This window comes from Mixophyes fleayi, chromosome 6 (assembly GCF_038048845.1).
Source record: "Mixophyes fleayi isolate aMixFle1 chromosome 6, aMixFle1.hap1, whole genome shotgun sequence".
Lineage (NCBI taxonomy): Eukaryota > Metazoa > Chordata > Amphibia > Anura > Limnodynastidae > Mixophyes > Mixophyes fleayi.
In genome coordinates, this window is record NC_134407.1 from 168,925,295 (window position 1) to 168,948,729 (window position 23,435).

The 23,435-nt window shown below is 36.8% G+C and overlaps 1 protein-coding gene across 1 annotated transcript; it reads right to left on the reverse strand.

Moving 5' to 3' along the window:
• Window positions 1-333: 333 nt before the first annotated feature.
• Window positions 334-15,213, reverse strand: LOC142095386 (keratin, type I cytoskeletal 19-like). Its single transcript, XM_075178337.1, has 8 exons — window positions 14,656-15,213; window positions 13,988-14,070; window positions 9,492-9,648; window positions 8,031-8,192; window positions 7,292-7,417; window positions 4,998-5,218; window positions 1,535-1,575; window positions 334-392 (listed from the first exon to the last, which is right to left on the reverse strand). Exons 1-8 carry the CDS (start codon window positions 15,211-15,213, stop codon window positions 334-336), a joined length of 1,407 nt encoding a protein of 468 aa, XP_075034438.1.
• Between the last annotated feature and the right edge of the window lie 8,222 nt (window positions 15,214-23,435).

Sequence of the window (23,435 nt, forward strand, 5' to 3'; positions counted from 1 at the left end):
CCGTGTGAAAGCCAGCAATCAGCAACTGCTTTCACATTTGTGCAATCAACACTATGTTTATAATAGGAAAATCTACATTGCCACTGCAAGAAATGTTATCATTTGTGCAGTTAACTTTCTTTCACAAACATGCAGCAGTTTGCTCCAAAAATGGCCATGAGTATACACTTGAAACTTTATATACACATTTGAAACATTATATCATATTAGTATATAAACCCCATTATAAGCAAATATATGACACAGAGATATACTGCAATATATTGACATTTCATTTCCATTCTTTTTTTTCTTTTTTTTCAATATTTTATAAGCAGTCCAAAATGTTCTTGTTTAACAGTTGGTCTCCGAAGGTGGTTCTACTTTGGGATCAGACACAGTTGGTTGTATCTCTAGAATATAAAAACATTTGTAATTATTAGATGTTTTGGTGAAAATTTTGGTATAGTCATAGATTCAAAAATTTTCCATAAATTGACACCTATGAAGGACTAGATATAGTGATTTCTGGCTTCCAAATTTTTAGTCACCTTTCTTCAGCTAGTCATTTTCCCTTATAATGCTTATTTTACTAGAATTGGCAGTGCACCTTAATTATAGAGAAGCAAGGAGAGGTTCCTTTAACTGTTTTCCTTATTTGACATTGTAAGGAAGCTTTGGTGGATTATGTGGCCTGAACAAGTTTCCAGCCACATAGATATGTTTGTTTAAAATTATGAGAGCCATTGAAAGAGCAAAGTAATAGCCAATGATGATTCCTACTCAAAAGGATGGAAAAAGTTACAATAGCATTTTAATTACTGATATTTGTTTTTTTAGGGTGCCTAAAGTGGATGTGTGTGGATCTTCAAAAATGTGCATGTGGTTTAACTACTGTCTATTATAATGAATTAATGAATCAAGAAATTTAAACATAGATACATAAGTACCAAGCACGTCTGTACATATATTACATTTCCTATCTTTACCCTGAATGGTTTAACGGTTCTAACTAAAATAAGACATCTGAGCAAATTAGACCTATTGGGCCAATACCTCTTCTTAATTATTACCCTAATTAAATTGTGCTTGAAATGGTAGTGTAACTATTAGTCCGATAGCTATAAGGAATGATAACTCTAACTTCTCTAAATTGTACCTAAACAGCATCTACTTAAAATCACTAGTAACTGCCTCAGGCCCGCTTATCAGGAGGTGAATTTCTGCAGCACTACGAGTTGCTGGGGGAAGGGTTTTAGGGACATTTTTTGAGAGTACAGAGTTCTTTTATACTACTGCTTTGTTTTATCAAAAAATTGTGTAACATTTTGCAAATAATAAACACCATTTTAAAACAAAAGCAGAATAAAATGAAATTCATAGGGTGGAAATTTTATTATTCTAGAATAAAAAAGTTCGATTAAAACAACTTTTTATATGCTGTTTTTATTTTTTATTTTTTTGCAGAATGTAACATTATTGTAGTTCCAGTTCCAGTTGAACTAATGTTTTAAAATGAAAATTCTGTACAATAATTCTTTGCATTTACACTTACCTTCTGGGGCACAGGATGTGGATGGGATTTCTTCTGTAACACTGCAAAATATAAAATGAAGGCAAAAAGGAGACAAGTGGTTAGGGCTTCCTTGTGTCCCAATTTTTCAAGCACTACATCCTGGAATCAATCAAGGATGCCAGAAAATCTGAAACAAAATACTTGTTTTGCCATCATTATTCAGGAAAATAATAATCATACATGAACAAAATTATAAGTAGAAGTGGCTTTAATGGTGACCTTGCTGGTTGCCCACTGCTTACTCTTTTTTGGTGCACACTGCGTACTCTGCTCTATTTTTTCCAGAGTGGGGCATGATATGGGGGCATTAGTGATTCGGGTGTCTCCCACGGGGGTTTCGGAGAGGTGGGGCACCATAGTCTCTGCTCCCACCATAGTTATACTACTGTTGGGAAACCAGGTTAAGCAATAGCCCTCACAGCTGTCTGTATTGGGTATTTTCTATTCAATTTAAAACTACTGGAATTAATGTAAGTAATGTCTTTAACAAACAGATCAGTCTAATTTGATGTAAGATGAACTCATTAGGATTTATAAAGTAAGTATAAAATACAGTACATGCATAGCAGCAGGTTGGCTACTATGTATGTAAAATGTCAACCACCTGCTACTGATGCCATAATGAGAAAAATGTTCATGTTCATGAGTGCAATGTTCTAGGATATATAAGTATAAAATGCCACCTGTTTAATTAAAGGAATTGACAGGTTACACTATAAAAAATATTCTTGCCATGTTGGGTTTGTTTAATTTGGGAAATTATGAGACTTAAATAATGTCTAGAAATACATCTGAGGACAATACAAGGGGGAGATCTATCGAAGGTCCACTTTGCTTAGAAGTTTTAATTGCCATAGATAAGTCAATATTTAATCCCCCAAACTACAAATTAAATCTATTAAACATTGATTTAGTGATGTATTTTCAAGCAATTTTGGGTGATTTTACTATTTTCTTGAAAATGCCATGCATTTTCAATGGTTTGCTCATTAAAATGTATTTTCCATAGAAATTGAAAATTAGAACAATGTTTACGTGCTGGCCACTTGTGATTGGCTGAGCAGGAGACCTCAGCCCCATGGCTTTCTGGGACTTGTAGTTCTATCATAGTATATCATATTTGTTTGGGTTTTTTTGCTAAATATTTATTTACTTAAAAGAGAATTTACCATTTATGTCACTTGTCAGTGCATCTCTGTGGGCATAGAAAATATATGCCCATTGAAATGAATGGGTAAATCTCACTCATCTCACTGGTTTTCTTGCAATCTCCATTGTTTGAAACCAGTGAGATTAATTTTGCAGTTTCTGTATCAATTTTTCAAGTTACACTTTATTTCCTCTAGCCTACACTTCACAATACATAAGTTGATGATTTCTGTGATTGGGAGATATCAATTTTTTTGAGGTTTGATAAGTGGAGAGTTACATGATAGTTTTCCTTTATTCAATTAGGGAATTTGAAAATTGATATGAAAACCACTAAAAGCTATGAGATTTTTTTTCAAAATTGATCTTTCATAGATTGCCCCCAAATATTTAGTATATTTAGTACACATAAGAAAAATGTGACAGCGGTAAAAAGATCCAAAGACTATGAAGCCAATAAAAAATAACTGAATTAATCTGATCTAGTTTTTGGACACAACCTTATGGAGAGTAGGCATGCTCCTAGATGTACGTTTGGTGTACAATCTCTGCTCACAAGTGCAAAACCAAAGCAATTTACTTTGCACATGTAATACACTTTATAAATGGGGCCCAGTAATTGCCTATTTTCAAGTTCGAGAAAAAACATGATACTATAAGTTTGCAGAGACATTTTTTAAAATCACAGAGGATGCATCTTGATGTGTGCTGGATGGATCATCTACAGGTGAAAGCCCAAGACATGCTGTACTGTGCGTCCTCTGGGCTTAGTACATTACTTTAATTCTTATACTAGATAGGGTGATGGAGCTAGTATATCTAAGGGGTTATTCAGTTATGAATAATCACTCAACATTACGTTCTGACCTCCCAGCTCACTAAACCAAAGCTGAAGAATTTATTCATTTTTAATGATGAAGAACCATTAATTATGGACCATAGTATGTATGACATTTTGTGAACCATTAATCATGAACCATAGTATATATGAAATTCTGTTATTTTTAACTATGTGTTTGGTTGTATGATATATATATATATATATATATATATATATATATATATTTATTTGTCAATATTTATTTGTCGATATGAGCAATTTATTTCAATTGTTTACATATTTTTTAGTTTAATATCTGACTGTCTGACCTTTGATCATGTGACTATGGAGACACTATAAATGGATGCTTATGTACAGGACTTGCACTTACCTTGACAAAGACCTTCATATTGGGCCAAAACGCATTGGTTAAGTGCAACTGAAGTACGGCAGATATACCAACCGAAGAAATTTACATCTAGGAAGGCTGTGAGCTATCATCTTTCTCCTTGGACTGTATTACAATCTGTTGTGATATGCCTGTCATCTATTCTTATCTGGAAGGAGGACCTGCATCTCATTTAATTTTGAAGCTTTTATGTCTAGTGAATTTTAAATAAAGGAATTTATTTTTATATTGAACGTATTACACAAGATATACTTTCTTTTTCTTTATATTTTTTGGTCTGCTGCCAATTTATGAGGAAATTCGATTTCATGACATCATTTTAATGTAGATCATAAAGAACCTTTTTATATGCAGAATTGAAGACTTAACAGAGTAAGCATAATACAGAGGAAACTGGAAGGTGTAGTATTGGTCTGATTTCTATGAGGGAATATTCACAAGTTGGTGTTTTGTAAGTTTTCCTACAGAATGGAATCTACACTGTGAAAATTTGATTTGGATTACTTTTCCTGTGTTTTATAGGATTGCAGACGAAATTACATTCTCTATACAATATTGCACTATTATGTATTTTTTTTTATATATTTTTTGCAAGGTATGGACCCATCTGGCAGAACTTGGAAGCATTATCCTGTGCACTTCTAAAATATAAGTATTATCACACTGTATATTTTCATAAGTTTATGTGAAAAGAGTAACACCTGAATATTTCTTGCTATCCACTTTTGAAGCTCAAAGTTGTCTGAAGCCGATTTGCACTGTGAGCTCACAGCACAGGAGGGCTGAATCCATCAAGTCTTATTCAAGAGTGCTTCTCTGTTTATTGGATAAGTCAGCTCACCTGTGCTATTAGCTCACAGTTCCTTATTAGCTCAATGAGGGAAGGAAATATATATATATTTTTAAATACACTTCAACATTATCTAGTCACGAGAGACAAGAAAAAAAAAAGAAAAGAGAGAAATTAGATGTAGCTGGTCATTTACCCAATATGCCATGCAATGATTATTGTACATTTTGTATGCCTTGCTGAAGAGGAGATAATTGTATAGCATTCTACTTACAGACAGTCCTGTCCATCGAGCAAGCTTTTGTATGTGGCGATTTCCATTTCAAGGTAATTCTTTTGATCCATAAGACGTCGATATGCTGTGTTTTGGTGTTCCAGGTCATACCTGATTTGTACTAGTTCAGCCTCTACATTGTCAATCATTCTCTGAAGTTGGGCAAGTTCTGCACTGTAGTTGGATTCAGTCTCTATCAAAGATCCTTGAAGTGCTGATTGCTGAAATTGAATGATTCAGGAACAGTCACCATATTTTATTTCATTGTGTATCATTTTTAAATTAGAAATATGTACCAGCAGCCTCAAAGTCATTGGGCACTGCCAGGACTGCAAAGTTATATGTTAAATAAATGTCCAGTAGAATAATATAGCAGTTATCTACAGATGGTCAGGATATTTGCAAATGTGTATAATTTGGCTAAAACCACAATGACAGAGAGAATTAATGGTAGAGTGGGTATTCATCATGAAAGCATCAAAATTCAATCAAATTAAGTTGGTTTGAGGACCTTTAACTTGTTCTAAGTATAATCGAGTTTTTGGGGCTGGTTCAATTTGGGCTCGATTGCAGCTGTCAAGTTTATAGTTCAAAGTGCAATATATTGCCTGTGCCTAAATGTCTACATTATATAGCATATTTAATAATTTGTTAATTCAAAAATTGAGCATTAATATGTTCTAGTTTGCCATTACACTTGAATAAGTTGAATGTTAGTCTAACTTAAATTCAATAATTTATTGCAAATTATTGAACTTTAGAACCATTTTGGATGAACTAGTTCAAGTAACAATATAAAACATCTCTACAATTTAGCACATGTGTAACAATAAAAACAAGTATCTTATTGGTTAATATATTTTGCTGCACATTTGCACTTAATGTACTTATATTAGAAAATATCTCCTATGGTGTAAAGTCCGAAGGCCAACACAACCATGGCTATACACACTTGAAGTTAATTGAAAAATTTGGATAGGTAATTGAAAATATATCAATTAAAGCACAAGGGGCTGATTCATTAAGGATCTTAAATGAAGAGGATTCTTATTTCAGTCTCCTGGACAAAACCATGGTACATTGCAAGGGGTGCAAATGAGTGTTCTGTTTTGTACATAAGTTAAATACTGCCTGTTTTTTCATGTAGCACACACATATCAACTTTCAATTTCAGTGTACAAATAAGCTATCAATAAGCATTTAAGATCCTTAATGAATCAGGCCCAAGATGTGGCCACACAGAGTGAAATTTACTATGAAGAATACTGATACAGGATGAAAAACAGGGTAAATTTAAAAACAGTATTGAAGAATGTGTGATGCTGCAATTACATTTTATGGTGTTAGGAATTATACAACATATTCCAGGTTTAATTAGCCTAGCAAATGGGAATAACTCTAATCATATGAGACTTGCATTTGGTAATGTGTCATTTGTAGAAGCAACATAGTGGCCATTTTGTTTTGACTTTATAATGTCTATGTACTTTAGTAGGTGATCTTATAATGTTGATTAGAATAACAAGTGGATCTGATTGTATTATCCCAATTGAGTAACTATTCCCCCCCCATTCTACATGGGGCCTCTCCTATGTCTACCCCTTGTTTTGACCCCCCTTTTTAATTTTCGTATCCCCATGTATGTTTTTGAAAATTACAATAAAAATTATTGATGCAAAAAAAAGAATAGCAGAATAGCAGGTGGGACCAAAGATATAACTACTCAAATTTGAAGTTAATAGAAGTAAAGCTTTAAAGATGGAGGACCTGTTCCTGGACTAAGGGAAAAATGTAAGTGTATAACATTTTCAAATGTATAAATCTATCTATTTAATGATGGAAATTAGTTTATTGGCATGAACAGTGCACCATTTACTGCAGTACCCTTTACTTTATCCATAAATTACTTTAGTATTTATAATGTGAGTTTACCCCAAAAATATGGTGTAGAAGCGTGCTATTCCAGTCCTAAATGTTAATTAAATGTTAAATATGATATTTAGATGTAAGAGAAAAATGTAGCACAGTCCCTTTTAGGTATAAACCTATATATACATATAGTAGAAACAGCCACTGTCATTTGCTCAACTAATGCACATAAAAATACAGCCTTTCAATTCACAAGGAACCTGTGACATTACTGAGACATGTGGTACAAAGTGATTTCATTAGTTTCCAGTGAATTTATAGACTGTATCCTTTGCTGTATGTAGGTGATGGTAAACTTTTAAGGTTATTCTCCTGGCCAGTACATTTAAAAGTGATAATACAACCCAATACAAAGTAAGCCATACCATATTCAACTGACTCTGCAGTTCAGTCTCCAGGTTCTGTACGCTGCGTCTTAAATCAATCATTTCGATTTGCACTGACTGTAGATTTGCTGAGCTGGACTGAACCTGACAACTCAATTCTTCAGTCTATAAGAAAAAAAAAAAAGAGTTTGTATGAACAGGTGATTACATTGTCTTAGGTCATAAAAAAAGTATTGCATTGTGTTTTTTTAAAGCTATTAAAACATTACAAAATGTATAATGGATCCCCTACTGTAAATTACTACTGTTTTTATACTGGTCATAAATTTCTGACTTGGGGTGAGTTATTCCTTATAATAAACAAGTTTTCCTAATGAATGCCAATGTGACTTTGAATACTCTATCTATTGCAGAAGGGGTGCATTATAAAATACAAGTTTACATTTTAAAACAAAACAAGTTGCCTGTATGAATGATCGCCGCATTCAGATGTGCTTTACTTCGCTGACAGTTGTTCTACATTCCCTCTTGGAATATTTTCATGTAAATATATTGAGTTACTCCATCACTACTCTCCAACTATAAGTGATGGCATTACTACTCAACCCATATAAGAATATGTTTTATACAGGTGTTACATATATTCATGTCACTTGTCATAATGAAAAAATAAAATCTATTTTTGTTTTATTTGTGGATCCTATTTTATTGTATTTAAGGAGCAAAGAAATAGCAAAAGCAAGCATGCAGTATAGATATTAGAATAAGAGAGTGATACCCTTGCAAGGAACATGGCTTCAACATCTTTCAGGTTTCTCTCCATCAGGCTTTCATATTCTGCACGAATCTCAGTCAGAACTCTGTTCAGATCTTCAGATGGAGCAGCGTCCACTTCCACATTGACTCTGGCACCCAACTGACCTCGCAGAGAGTTTACCTCCTAGCAATATTCAAATAAAAAACTAGAATTCCAATTGAAAAGCATATTTCTATTATTAGGGACACAATGCTACATTTTACAGCTGAATATGCCACTATTTTGTTATTCCTTAAAGAGAACTCCAATCAAAATAAATATTTCAATAAACGTACTATATTCTTTACCTATTGCTGTATTGTTTTTATTTCTTACTTTGACCATTAAAATAATATAATTTCTAGGTGCCTGTGATGAATGTATGACCATTCTAATGCTTGAATCTCATCAGGTGCCACATTTTAGAATCTAAACTTGAGAGAAGTGGATTGCATGCACAATTTATCTCTGGTTTCTCTAGACTAATCTCAGTCAAAGAACTGCCTGTCCCATCATTCATTGGCCCAGTGCTGGAAGTTTCTCTGTTCAGTCAGAAACTTCATGCACATATCAATCAAGCTAATGAACTTTATACAGAAAATGTCTCCTGCCTTGGTGAAGGCATTGGGAAGTTGCCTAAGCTCAAGAGTTGAGGATTGTTATGAACCATAGCCACACTAAGAAATCTCAGTGAAATATTGTCAAGAAAAAAGAGTGAGACATGTTATTTAATCACACACTATAATAATAATTCAGGTGGAGTTTAGTGCTTGGTAAACTTTGATATTGAGATTAGATGCATGTATGTTTTGACTTGCACAAAGCTTTGTTGTCATATCAACTACATGATCGAGCTCCAAGATATCTTAAATCAAAGGAACAAATATAATTGTACTAGTGGACATATTTTAATTGCCTAGGATGCGGTCACACAATGTGCTGTGGTTGGTCTATTTGGCTGCACTGCACAAATTGAGAAACAAAAATATAAAATTCTGTGTTACTACATATTACAAATATTAACTGATTGTTTTTCTTTTCTTTTTGTTGTTTAGTATGTTTATATCTTAAAAAATTTCAATAAAAATACTGGATTTACAAATATTAACTGATGTTAGCTACCATTTAATTCATAATAAAAAAAAAATAATAACCAGAAAATAAACAATCTTGCTTCAGTTTAATATGTAAGAGGATGGATTCCTCCAGTTTTAACACGTTATTGAGATAGACTCTAATGTATGCCAGATCATAACTGGTCAAATAAGGTATCATATAAGTGGATATCAGCATCATAATCAGCTCACATCCACCAATGTGATGCCTCTTTAAGCCTCTTTAAGCCTCTTTAAGTATACGTCACTGCTGCCAAGCCTCCCAGCTGATCACAAAATTCAGCTGGTGGTATCAATACTCATTTAAAGGTACAAATGTTTGGTTCACCTCCTCATGGTTTTTCTTCATTTGTTTTAGTTCCTCTTGGAGCTCTTGAACCTGCGTATCCAGGTCACATTTTTCCTTATTTAATCCCTCCAGGGCTTTACGAAGTCCATTTACATCTGCCTCAACGTTGTTCCTCAGCCTAAGTTCAATATCAAACCTATAAATTTAGATAGAAACAATATTTTATTAAGTTAGAGTACAAAGTTTCTCAAAAGTAGAATAAAACCATTTGCCGACCGATAGAGGTCACAGTAGTAGCAATTGCAATCAGACCCATGGTCACTAGGAAATGTTATATCCCTGGTAGCAGTCACTGTATAGACAAAATATGACTTCAACATCTCTTAGGTTCCTCTTCATCAGGCTTTCATATTCTGTACAAATCTCAGTCAGAACTCTATGCAGAATTTTAGATGGAGCATCATCTACTTATCACAGAAAATGTCACAATTCTACCATTCAGTGCTATAGAATTTGAGCTCCGTTGTTTGTTATAGAGAACTGTGACTGCTTCTCTCTCTGTTAACTACTGCTTACCTCAAATGCAAAGAGGTAGCTTTTATAAAAGTAATAAGGAATAATATCTGGTCAGTTATATAAGCTCATGTGATTTAGTGCAACACCTGTAGGTTGTTTATGTATACCGGTACAGTAACTTTAGGAGTATATTCATGTTTTTTATATGAAATATATGTTGTTTTATTTTATATATTATTGAAAAAATATTGTCTACTATACCAGTGCTTCCATTTTTGCATATAAATAGTATCTAGTAAGAATATTCTTCTGGAGCAACCATCTCATAAATTATTAGAACAAAATATTGGACATTTTAAAATGATTAAGAAACTCTCTCATTGCTAAACGTCCAACTCCAGCTACCTTATTCTAAACTCACATGTCGTTCAACAAGACTACCTAGGGCTCCATCACCCATCCATATTCTTCTCAAAAGGTTTTTAATACGTTTTTAGTAAAAGAATATGTAACAAACATAGCAGTTACCACAAAGTACAGTGCATAATGTAGATATAATAAATCAAACAGAACTGCCAATAAACCATCAAAAAAGTAACAAAAAACAATAACACAGGAAACATTCAAGTACACATAAGACAAAGACTTCAAGGGGGAGGAGGATGGAGACAAACAGGGGGGCAGGAGTCGGAGACTGGCCGTATTGACCCCAATCAACCATAAAGGCACATTTTGAGAACGGAACATCTACCCTCCACAGGTCTATACTTTGAAAAGAATTCATACCATGTGAACCATTTAACCAGGGGTGAGGAAGCTCTTGAGGAAAAGTTAAAGCCTATGGTTTCCATCTCATAGCTGTGTTGTACTTTGCTGATGATTTTGGTAAGAGATGGAACCAAGGGGGATTTCCAGCTTTGAGCTATTGCGGCTCTGGCTGATATGAGTATGTGCCCAGCCACATAGTGATTATGACGCTGAAGATGAGGGACATATAGGTGTAAAAGTGCCATAGCCGGACACGGGGATAAATCATCCTTAGTGACCTGGGTGATTAGCTGGAAAATTTCAACCCAAAGAGGTTGTAGCTTAGGGCAGTTCCAAAAAATGTGTATAAGCGTACCAACTTCCCCACAATTTCTCCAACAGTACTTAGTTTCTGACGGCCATATTTTATGCAGTTTGTCTGGCGTGAGATACACCCTGTGAATTATTTTAATAAGCATTTCTGAATGGTTAATACACTTTGACATTTTGTATATATTCTGATTGATTTTCGACCAGACCTCTGGTGAAATATCTAAATTTAGTTCTTTCTCCCAAATCCCCTGCACCGAGACATCTCTGCTGTCCACAGGAACCATCAAGAGTCGGTACCAAACCGAGATACCTCCCGCGTGAGAAGTGGGAGAGAGAGACGACATAATACCAGGGGAGCCGGTTTTAAGACCGGAGGGAATGAGGGATGAGAATGCACCCAATGTCTAATTTGGAGGTAATTGTAAAAGTCACGGACTGGGACATCATATCTCTCTTGAATTTGGGAAAAAGAGAGAAGTGAACCTCCCTCCATAAGGTCCCGCACCCAGCTAGCCCCCTGCCTGTCCCAAAAACCAAGGCGCAGATCTGGAATCAGTTGGGACAGTGCAATTGTAGAAAGGCTAGAGGAGAGGAGATGAAATTCTGGCAGGAGAATCAACATCTTGTCCCAGACAGAGAGAGAGTCTCTGACACTTCTCAGGGCTTGGGAAGGACTCGGTCTACTTGGCTTGTCTAACCATAGCAGGTCTAGTAATGGGAATGGGAAGAAACTATGTTGCTCAATGTCAACACAAGGCTTCCTTAGCTGAGGAGGGGCATGCCAATCCCTAAATTGGTCTAGGATAGCAGCAGACTGATATGTTTCTAGCTTAGGGGCAGCTAATCCACCTTTTACTTTAGCTCTAAACATCTTATCTCTTGATAGTTTGGGGCGTCTATTGCTCCAGACAAATTTAAATGCAATAGAATAGAATTTTTAGTAAAGACATAGGCACCAGATAAGGAATACAATGAAATAGGTATAGTATCTTTGGAAGGAGCATCATCTTTATGGCTGCCACTCTCCCCACCCAGGAAACCTCAAAGTTAATCCAGGATTTTGTGAGCTTATCAAACAAGCCTATCAGTGGTTGGTAATTAAGTTGGATAGTCAAGTTGGGGTCAGATGGTATACATATGCCTAAGTAAGTTATGGAGAGAGAACACCAATGAAATTTATATGTAGACTTAAGGAGTTTCAAGGCATCTTTTGTGAGAGCCACCCCCAAAGCTTCCGATTTGGTAGTATTAAGCTTATAATAAGATACCACTGAGTACTCATCTAAAATGCGGGATAGGGTGGGTAGGGAAGACTTAGGGTTTGAAACAAACAAAAGGACATCGTCAGCAAACAAACAAATTTTATGCTGTTGAGAACCAATGACCGTCCCCACCACATTTTGATTCATTCTAACTTTAGCCGCCAGGGGTTCCATGGCAAGAACAAAAATCAGGGGGGATAATGGACAGCCTTGTCTGGTACATCACCCATCCATATTCAAGAATATCTGGAATATAGTGTAGAGACTATTTTGGATTCCCGCAGAATCAGAGACCAACTTCAATACCTCATCAAAAGGAAAGATTAGTGTCTGGTGAAACCATTCTGGGATCCTGTAACAGATGTCCATGCACCACTACTCAATAAATCCATTTACACTCATCAATCAGATGGGCCTGGGACACATGGCATTCACCTTGGTTCAAGGGAGAATAATGTGAGAATCCTTAAAAATCCTGCCCTTATCTAAAGATTCGTCAAAGACCTTACCTGCTTATCCAGGAGATTCATATGTCCAAAATTTCTCACTGTTGGTACGTAGGAGTTGTTGTTTGGGACCACAACTCCTCTTTGATATGGCATGGCTGCTGCAGGATTTTTATGTCTGCTGACACCTCTGCTGGATTTGAACTCTGGGTTGCTGCAGAGAGTCCTCTGTGCAGTGAGCTACAGGCTCAGTTAATAAACTTGCGGCATCTTTTTCATTTCATCTATTTAAACCTTCATGAGGGAGTGATTCAATGATCTGTTGTTGGTAATGAATTTCCAGCACCTGATGCATGTTGCCACTGGTCCAGGACTATATAAACAGCCTCTTGTCAACAACACCCTACCAGCTTATTGGACCAGATCTCTAAACCAGTGCTCCTGAAAACTTCTTGGTCTGTTAACTTGCGATTGACCTTTGGTGTTGTACTCTTCTGGGGCCTGATTCATTAAGGATCTTAACTTGTGAAACTTCTTATTTCAGACTCCTGGACAAAACCATGTTACAATGCAAGGGGTGCAAATTAGTATTCCGTTTTGCACATAAGTTAAATACTGACTGTTTTTTCATGTAGCACACAAATACTTGATAGCTTATTTGTACACTGAAATTTAAAGTTGATATTTGTGTGCTACATAAAAAAAACAGTCAGTATTTAACTTATGTGCAAAACGGAATACTAATTTGCACCCCTTGCATTGTAACATGGTTTTGTCCAGGAGACTGAAATAAGAAGTTTCTCAAGTTAAGATCCTTAATTAATCAGGTCCCTGGTTCTTAACCTTTTTGGCTCAAAATAACTACCATGGTGGCTCTTAACCCATGGCTATCATTAGTACCTTTCTCCTGACTACATATTAGTCAAGTACTTCAGTGGACATTCTGGTATCAAAGGTACAAAGACTCTTATATTTTATATGTGCAGTTGACGGCTATAATTATATATCTCTCTTCTACTGAAGTGTATTAATAAGTTTATTAGCAAATATTTTTATACCAAAAGAACTTTTGTCTTTGATCCTGATACTAGCCAGTAATAATGTCTAGCAGACATCTTCTTGAATATTCCACACATTAAAAACCCTCTTACATCTCTAACTTTCTTTACCACTCCTTTTTCCTCTCATTTGGCCACTCTATTTTCCATATTCACTGTTCTCTTATACTTACTTGTTTCTAAAGTCATCAGTGGCCCATTTAGCATTGTCTATCTGCAGTGCAATTTTGGCATTTTCTACAGTTGCTACAGAGATCTATAGAAAAATGAGACAAACCTTAGTTCAGTTACACAGCTAATCTATATATATACATAATTATGTAAACACACAAATTAGATGTCTGCAGTGACATCCAACCAACACTAGCATTGACCAGTGATTTTAGTCTGGGTAGTTTGGTATGTCAAGACCTGGATAACTGATAGTCAACAGTGGAGGCAGAGTTAATTGTTTTGGGAACTGTAGGGGTGCAGGACATGAGAAAGCTGTGGATCTGCCAGTTTGGAGAAGAATGAGAGAACCATTTTGCTCCAGGGTTAAGGATCCACAAGGCTGAGGTGCAATCAACTGTTAATATGGACACAAATTTGTGTTTTTATCCCCATAAATGGACTTATGTCCAACTCATGTTTGTATGCAAATGTTTATCAGCTGAACTTTACCACTCAAGTTGCATGCAATGTTTAGTCATATAGCCAGTGCTTTTGATTCTTTTAAATTTAAATATAGAAAATTTAGTTCTATACATCAAATGTTTTAAACTATTTCTTATAATTAAATTTCAAATATATTAATTTTGTAGTAAATACATAGAAAAACAATTTAATGCTTTCGTTGTACCTTATTTTGGAGCTCCTCAATTGTCTTTATGTATTGACTGGAGTCAGGAAATGTGTTGGGTTCATTGTTTTCATACCAGTCACAGATATTCTTTTCCAGTTGGCTATTTTCCTTCTCCAGAGTGCGGACCTTCTCCAAATATGATGCTAATCGTTGATTCAGATATTGCATGGTTTCCTTTTCATTGTTGCTCAGAAGGCTATTACATTTCCAACTTTCATATATCTTAGAGTGAGTTCCAAAGCTTTGACTATCATGTACCTTTCTATTGCCCACAAAAGAGTGACTGATTTCTTTATATCCACGATGAGCACTGGAAGAACGGTGGTGTTCATGAGTAGCACTGCAGACTCTCTCATGGTGAGGCATCTTAGAATGTCCATAGTGGTTTTTGCTGGTCCCTCCAAAGGAAACATCAGTGTTTCCAAAATCGACTTTGTGGGTAAAATATCTAGAGTGGACTTTATTAATTCCACCAGGTTGAAGAAAATTAGAGCTTCCATAATTAAACATAGGAGATGCAGCTGGTGAATAACTTTTCTTGATGTTATACCTCATGGCTTTAGTGAAGCTGGACTCTAATGGAAGTGTCAAGACTGCTAAATAAGAGAACAAATGTCCCTTGTTTATGAAATCCTTTTATATCAACTATAAGGGTGTTGTGGACTACTAAGCAATATTTATAGGCTTTTTAAAAGCATCTAATTCTTTTAGCCTTCATTACCCTTTTTTATTTGAGCAGCAAGTGACTTGTCATACAGTCTAAAACATAAACTTAAAGGAAGGCGTAGAAGGTTGTAATACATTTATTGTACTCAATAGTTTACAGGTTTTAGGGCTGTGTCAGCATCAGGTAATCATTCATACATGACGATTCCAGCACTTTTCTAAAAATGTGATTTGGGCCACCATTGATTGCTCCCATTAATGCTCCACTACAAATTAATAAAAAAGGACCTTTGGGTGACATTGTTTGTTCATTTGTGCCCTGGGTACAAATATAGCATTAATTAACGCATAATCCCAGGCACAATTCTTTTTTTAGATATCAATCCCCTTCTTCCCCTTCTTCCCAACTGGCAGAACCATGAGGTTCTCATGTCTGTGGCCTCTACAGTTCCCAAGAAACTCATCCTTGTCTCTATGGGTAATCATTTCTCCAAGGCTCAAAACCCTGTAGAACTTTCTACAGTTGTCAGTGCTGATGTTTCAATATGCCAAATTAGATGTCTGTAGTGCCATCCAATTAGCACCATAAATACATTATCACTGAGCAGTGATTTTAGTCAAAGTTGCTCAGGAAATCAAGACCTGGATAAAGGATATTTAACTGTGGAGAAAGAGTTTCGAGGGAACTGAAGCTGTGGTCAAAGTGAAAATTTAGAAGTGGCCATATGGAAATTGGAAGTGGCTTTATGTTAAATGTAAGTAAATCAAATTTGATAGTTTTACTATGAAGGTAGTAAGAGAAGTGGTCATATGGCATAATGAACTGCACGGATAAATGGACATGGGAAGACTCTGGCTCTGCCAGTTTAGAGAGTAAGGTTGATATATGAAAACAATATCATCAGTTGTTCAATAAAGTGTTAAGTATTTTTTTAAAATTGAAATTCATTGGTACCTGCTATCAACTAAGTCCAGCTGAAGACATGTGACAAGTAAATGAATCATATACTGTAGATTTCTTATATTATTTTGACCATCAATACTGCTTCTACAGATTAATGTTGTTTTTTAATTATTTCTATTCTCATCCCACTACATAGTTTGACACCCTTATATTATATTACCTGTTGTTGCTCCTTACATACTGTTGTGATGGATTTCAACAAGGTATGTTTTTAACATTCTCATCCAGGTCAGTCAGCATAGAGGGAACGGTGCTGGTCACATTAAATGCCAGACTGTGTAGAGATTAATGATTCTACTGTGCGTCAATGTAGGCTATTAGCCTTTTATCAATTATTGGTTAATTGATTCACAAACTTTTATTGCTGGTTTCAACAGAAATAAAAACCAAAGCTGTTACAATGTATCTGATTAAGTTTGCTTTTATATTTGATTTGACTTTATCATCAGCAATATCTGACAATTTTGCTGCTATCACATCATCAGTGTGATGCCCAATAATAATCTGATTGAAATAGACTGAATCATTAGAGAGCACTACTGTTATTTATGTTGACTGTTTAAAAGTACTCAGTATGATCTAGAAACAAAAAATTTTACACCCAAATATTTGGAAAAGTGGAGAGTGATCCTTCTGCTCAACTCTGTTGACACTGACATATGTAGATTGTGCAATGACCTTTTGAATCACATTCGCATGAGCAAAATGTCAAAATCAAGTCTCAGCACCCCTACCCGTGCCACACTGCGGAGTAGTAGCATGGCTTGTAACACAATCAGGGGCACACTTTACAGTTTGTAAGGTGTCTGATCTTCCCACACCTCTTAAATAAATCTACTCCAAATGTACATGGTACATGGAACAAGTCCGTCTTTAACCCTCACTTCATGGTACACAGCAATGAATCACAATAGCGACACTGTAGGCTATAATCATGGAATCACCACTATGCAAAGGTATATATGAGAAAAGTTGATTTATAGATGAGTATGCATTATTACAAAGTTAATAGCATAAATAAGTATCAAATTTCAATGTATAACATTCCATTTTTACCTTAGAAGTATTTATTGTGTTTTGTGCATGCTTACTACTCATTACTACTCATTACTACTCATTATGACAAGCATTTTTTTATGTTCGTGACAGGATGGGCTAACCGTTAATTAGATTGACATGTTTAGCATATGTCTGATGTCATGGTATTGTATCATTGTATTGTTTTTCTTTTCTATATGCATTTTTATGTAATCTAAACATAATATACTTGACTGTTAGCTATTGTGATCACCAGGTGGAATATCAAAGTAACACTTCATTAGTTTAACAACCACCTTTTAGTATGCTCTGGCTAGTTATGTCTATTGGGGAATATGCAGATTAAGGGGTTAGAAAGTATACCTTTAATCATGATTATTTTTACCCCCCCCCCATCTACCAAAGTTTTGACTTTAAACAAATTACCGTTTTAAATTTGTCCGGCAAAGTCACCAAATATCAGCAATTTGCTAGAATCGTAGATTAATACATTTACCCCCAGGAGTTAACAAAAAGGACTGAAAAGAGTGAGAAGCAGTGTAACAAAGTCGAAAGATAATTATTAAATCAGAAGAGGATTCAGCTATACGAAAAACAATTTAAGCACCAGAGAACTGTGAAGAGAGAAATGGGAGCAGATATTGTTATTAACTAAATACATCAGTGGTGACAGCTAAGTATACCGACATCAGACTGTTGTCTTACTGCATGAGAGTGATTATCAAGTGTATATATGTTTATTTTATTTTAAATTTTATTTTTAAGGTCAAGAAAAAATACAACTGGCATTTAGAGAATACATGTACATAAATGAGAAGTAAACAATATCTTCAACCAGCGTAATAGAGTAACGCCTAAATGCGGAGGTAATATAAAATTAGTTGCTTTAAGTGACCAAGAGTTTTTTTAAAGATTGAGAAGGGGGTAAAAGAAGGAAAGAGAGGATGAAAGGTGGGTGAAGTGATTAATTCCACATTAGGTTAAGCGAGTAGCTAAGAGGAAAAGGTAAAGAAAGGGAGGACATGGAAGGGTGAGTGAGCTTGTAAGATAGAAAGCCATGGGTCCCATACCTTGGTGAAAGATTTGGAAAATTTATTAAGAATGCTAGTTATGTACTCCATACGTTGTACCTTGCAGACTTTATTAATTATGGCCTGAAGGGATGGGGAAGCCAGCTGCCGCAAGTCCGCTGCAATTTGGCATGTGGCTACCGAGAGAATATGTCTAGCTGGTTTGTTTTGGTGATGGGTCGCCGAGTCGGCCCCCAGGGGTAGAAGACAAAACTTAGGCTCAAGAGGCACATTGACCTGAAGAAACGATTGGATCAGATATTTTATATCAGTCCAGAAATGTGCTATTTTTTGGACTTATCCACAAAAAGTACCAGCAAAACAGCACCTTATAGATATTCTCTTTAATTTTAAAGCAGATAAAACTGGAGGCAGATTTTCTCATGGATCCCTGACCGTTCTTCATCTAGTAGAGGTTCACCATGGTCTCTTTCCCAAGGAAGCTTGTGGGGGTCTATGAGGCAGAACTAGTGTAGAAATTAGACCTTTCGTTCAGGAGTGGTGCAGACAGAGAGACTCGGAAGTAGCAAGAGACTGGGAGGCAAGGAGAAATTTAGCTGTGTTGTGAAAATAGCAGAGCTGTAAATATTGGTAGAAGTATTTTGAGGAGATGTGAAGGCGAGAATTAATCTCAGAAAATTGAGGGAATATTGCAAAAGAATTGAGGTCATTGAGGTATCTGACTTCCTGTGAGAGCCATGGCTGAAACACATTGCGAGTAAGTCCCAGAGAAAACTCCAGTGAGTTGAATAACGGTATCATTGGGGAGGGGCGTGGACAGAGGACGTATTTTTGAGAGGACAGGTCCCAAACTGCCAGAGATGTGAGATGACCAGCAGGGGGAGGGAGCGTTTTGGACGATGAGCCCTTGGGAGCCAGAGGATAGTGGATGGTGAGAGCAATCCCAGATCCTCATCCTCTATATGTGTCCAAACTATGGAGGATTCAGAACCACACCAAATAACACATTGAGCAAGATGGGCGGAGAGGTAATAGCATCGGAAATCAGGGATACCCAGAATCTCTGAAGGACATTGAGGCGAGCCCGGGGGCGTTTATCAGAATGTATGAATCTAGACATGTGGAATTGAAGGAACTTAAATATGTAGAGGGGGACACGGATGGGCAGGGTCTGGAAGAGTAAAGCAGTCTGGGGAGAGTATTCATCTTGACATGTACTCCATAAGTTGTACCTGCTAGACTTTATTAATTATGGTCTGAAGGGATGGGGAGCCTGTGGCTGCTGAGAGAATATGTCTAGCTAGTTTGCATTGATTATGAGTCACCGAATTGGCCCCCAAGGGTAGAAGAAAAAACTTTGGCTAAAAGAACCGATTAGATCAGATGTTTTTTATTAGTCAGGAAGGCACATAGTACCATCGAAACAACACCTTATTTATATATATTCTTTTTAATTTCAATGCAGATAAAACTCAGAGACAGCATTCTAATGGATTTCTGACCATTCTTCATCTAGTAGAGTTTCACCAAGGTCTCGTTCCAAAGTAAGCTTGTGGGGGTCTCTGAGACCTGAAGTAGGCGGAGCTAGTTCATAGTATAGTGCAGAAATGAGTCCTTCGTGGAGCAGTGGCATAGACAGAGAGCCTCTGAGTTAGTAAGAGAGCGAGGGGAAAGGAGAAATTTAGGGGGCAGAGTCTGGAAGAGGTAAAGCAGTCTGGGGAGGGTATTCATCTTGACAGTGCTAATACGGCCAATCCAAGAGATATAAAGGTGTGACCATGTGGTGATATCTGGTTTAATTTGGCAAGGATGAAAGGAAAATTAGCTTGGAAAAGGTGGTGGTAGTATTTAGTAATATATACCCCAAGGTATTTGATTTTTTTGGAGACGCCAGTTGAATGGGAATGATTGCTCAAGCACTGACTTGTCTGGTGCAGGAACACAAAAGTCCAGGACATTTGCCTTGACCGCATTGACCTTAGAAGCCTGAAAAGTGCCCATAAAGGTCCAACTCAGCCAAGAGGGGGGGGGAAGGGAGGAAGTCGGGTTTGTAATAGTCATCAGGACATCATCTTCGGTGAGCAGAGGGGTCCACCGGTACACCAGTTACCTTCTGGTTGGCCCAGATCCTGGCAGCCAAAGGTTCTATAATAAGGGCAGATATGAGCGGTGAGAGGGTGCAAACCCTGGCGTGTGCCATTGGAGATAGTAAAGGGAGTTGAGGTCAGGCCATTTGCTGAGATTATAGCCAATAAGGAGTGGTATAGGGCCGAGATGCCATTCAGAAATTTGCCAGAGAGCTCCATTACTCTGAACAACCCGTCCATGAAAGACCAGGAAATGCGGTTGAGCGCCGTAAGTAAAGAGGTAAGTTTATCACTATGAATTGTGTGTAGCAGGTCAATAATCCTCCTAGTATTATCAGGGGCTTGACGCCACGGGGTAAAGCCCACCTGGTCACGATGGACGAAAGAAGTAAGGAGTGGGTTCAGTCTAACGGCCAGAATTGTAGCATAAATTCAACATTGAGTAATAATATAGGCCTGTATCTAGCGCATAGAGAATGGTCCAAGAACCGAGGCAAACGTTTTGCCGTATTGTGGAGTGAATCCATCGGGATGAAGCTTTTAAAGATTTGATGGCCGCCAGGACCTCTTCATTGCCAGTTTCATATACATTACTTACGGAACACTTGATTGAATCAGGATATTATCTGTTTATGCACAGAATGTGCCGATGATAGTTTTGTATGTGCCTATTTGTTAAGATTTTTTTTTTCATTAGTGCACTGATTAATGCTCTATCAACGTTATATGGCTTTATGTCTAATAGACATTTGATAATTTTACATTTGTGCTTTCACACACCTATCATACCTTACATAGCACTGGGGATTATATACTTTTCTTAGTCAAGGTGATGTCTGAGTTCAAGACAGTCAGCTGCAGTGAGGTAAAGTATATATGTTTAAAGCTATAGAGAAATACCAATTTTATCTTGATAAGAGTATAGATGTGAAGCACTTAATTACTTGTATACCACAGAGACTAAATTGAAGGATTATTTCAGTGACATATTACTGTATACCAACTAGTTAATATTTTTTGACTTTTATTATGATTATTAAGCACTGGATGAAGGAACTGTTTATAATTAATTCAGTGCTTATCTATGATGCATTTGTGCACCCGGTCATCAACTGATAACAGGAGAGAATAAAATAGGGATAATTAGTCCTGAGAAAAAAACACAAGAAAAGTGATGTTATCCTAAATGTAAATACAATTATATAAAAGTGGTTTCAATTCATAGAAATAATACTTGAATTAGCTGTGGGATGAAAATCAATAACATCAGTTACTACTATGGAAGACTAAATTCTCCTCTGAAATACAATAGCAGTCCATGTGTGCAAGAAGATCTGAGTAAGGTCAAGAGGTGCAGGTGGTGCACCTCATGGTAATCCACATATCCATCACCAGGGCCGCCTTCAGAAAAAATCGGGCCTAGTATGGGCCCCCGTGCCAAAAGCCGCCCCCCCCCACCATGAGCGCCCCCCCCATGAGCAACACATACTTACCTGGGGCCCGCCGCTGGTCTCCGCTATTCTGTCTTCAGCCTGGCTGTCACCGTGACAGCCAGCCACCAGGATCCGATCGCAGGGGTGGAGGATTCATTCCCCCTGCGATCATGTGCTCTGCCTGTGACAGATCACATGATCACAGGGGGAATGATTCCTCCACCCCTGCGATCGGATCCTGGTGCCTGGCTGTCATGATGACAGCCAGGCTGAAGACAGAATAGCGGAGACCAGCGGCGGGCCCCAGGTAAGTCTTTGCTGAGCTGTTGTACCGGGCCCCCTGGTGAGCCTGGGCCCGGTACAACAGTACCCCCCATACCCCCCTGATGGCAGCCCTGTCCATCACATTATCACAGCACATCTCTAGAAACAGCTATGAGTCTCAAATATCATCTCAGGGTTAATAATAGTCACTACTGGGATGTTTCAATGGTAAATCTAAACCAAATCAGGTAAACTGTATGAAAGTATTATGGGTTCTATATAGTAAAATACAGAGAACCCCAGTGCCCCATTTTTGGAGCAGGGCAGCGCCATATATAATATTTAGTTGTTACATATAAGACAGCTCTGCTCAAAAAGTAGAGCTGATCTCTGCCAGCTCAGAGGTGATGGTAGATCTTGGTGCAAGGAGAAGGTGAAGAAAAGGCGCAGCAGATCGCATTATAATGATTAATATTATAACCATGTGTGCACCTCATTCCACCATTACTAATCCTCTGCTGAAAAATCTGAAGGCAAATATGGAGGAACGACTGAAAATACAATGTTCTTTCCTTCAAATTTGCCTTGATACATTGTCCCACATGTTTATGTCATAATGCCACATTCTCCTCTTTTGAAAATGGTAAACCGCTCAACCTCTGTTATCTTATATTAATTACAAAGCTGTTTCTTTGGTGTATTCAGAAATTCTCTACCATGATCTGTTTGCAATTTCTGAGATACTCGCTGATTATCCTCATACGGCAGCAAAAGAGCTCTTGTCACAGGCAAGCATATTTCATTTTCATAGCCTGGTAAAACAAACATATTTTGACAGCACATCTATACCTCTCAAATTATATTTTATACCATCATTCTATCATGGCCAAAAAGTCCACTTGTCAATGAACTTCAATGAGACCACTAATCATATATAAAATTTTCCACTTCAGCTAGTACATCCTCTGACATTTCATTATTGCTGTTAGATCTTTATTTACCGCTTTCTTGACTGAACTATTTCAGAAAACATTCAGTGGTAATCCCTTATGACTCTTTTCATATGATGTAATATATGCTTATGGTTTTTCTGTTTTATCATCTTTACAATACCAAACTTAACTACTATACTGGTTGACTGGACTTGTATGGTCATGTTGACCAAGGTAATTGGTACTAGTATTGATAGTGGTGAGCTGTGAGTGGAGGTGTACCAAAGTTTGAGTAAGAAAAGAAGTAGGGCACCTTTCATTTTCCAAAAAATACCTGTGCTGTCAGTTTGAAGAAAAATATA

Excerpts from the sequence above, each read along its gene's own strand:
- LOC142095386 (XM_075178337.1), bottom strand. The coding sequence starts at position 15,213 with ATGAGGTATAACATCAAGAAAAGTTATTCACCAGCTGCATCTCCTATG. Across the intron at positions 8,193-9,491 it reads TGAAGAAAAACCATGAGGAG|GAGGTAAACTCTCTGCGAGG; the intron begins GTGAACCAAACA and ends GAATATTGCTAG. Across the intron at positions 1,576-4,997 it reads CTCGATGGACAGGACTGTCT|TGTTACAGAAGAAATCCCAT; the intron begins GTAAGTAGAATG and ends TATATTTTGCAG.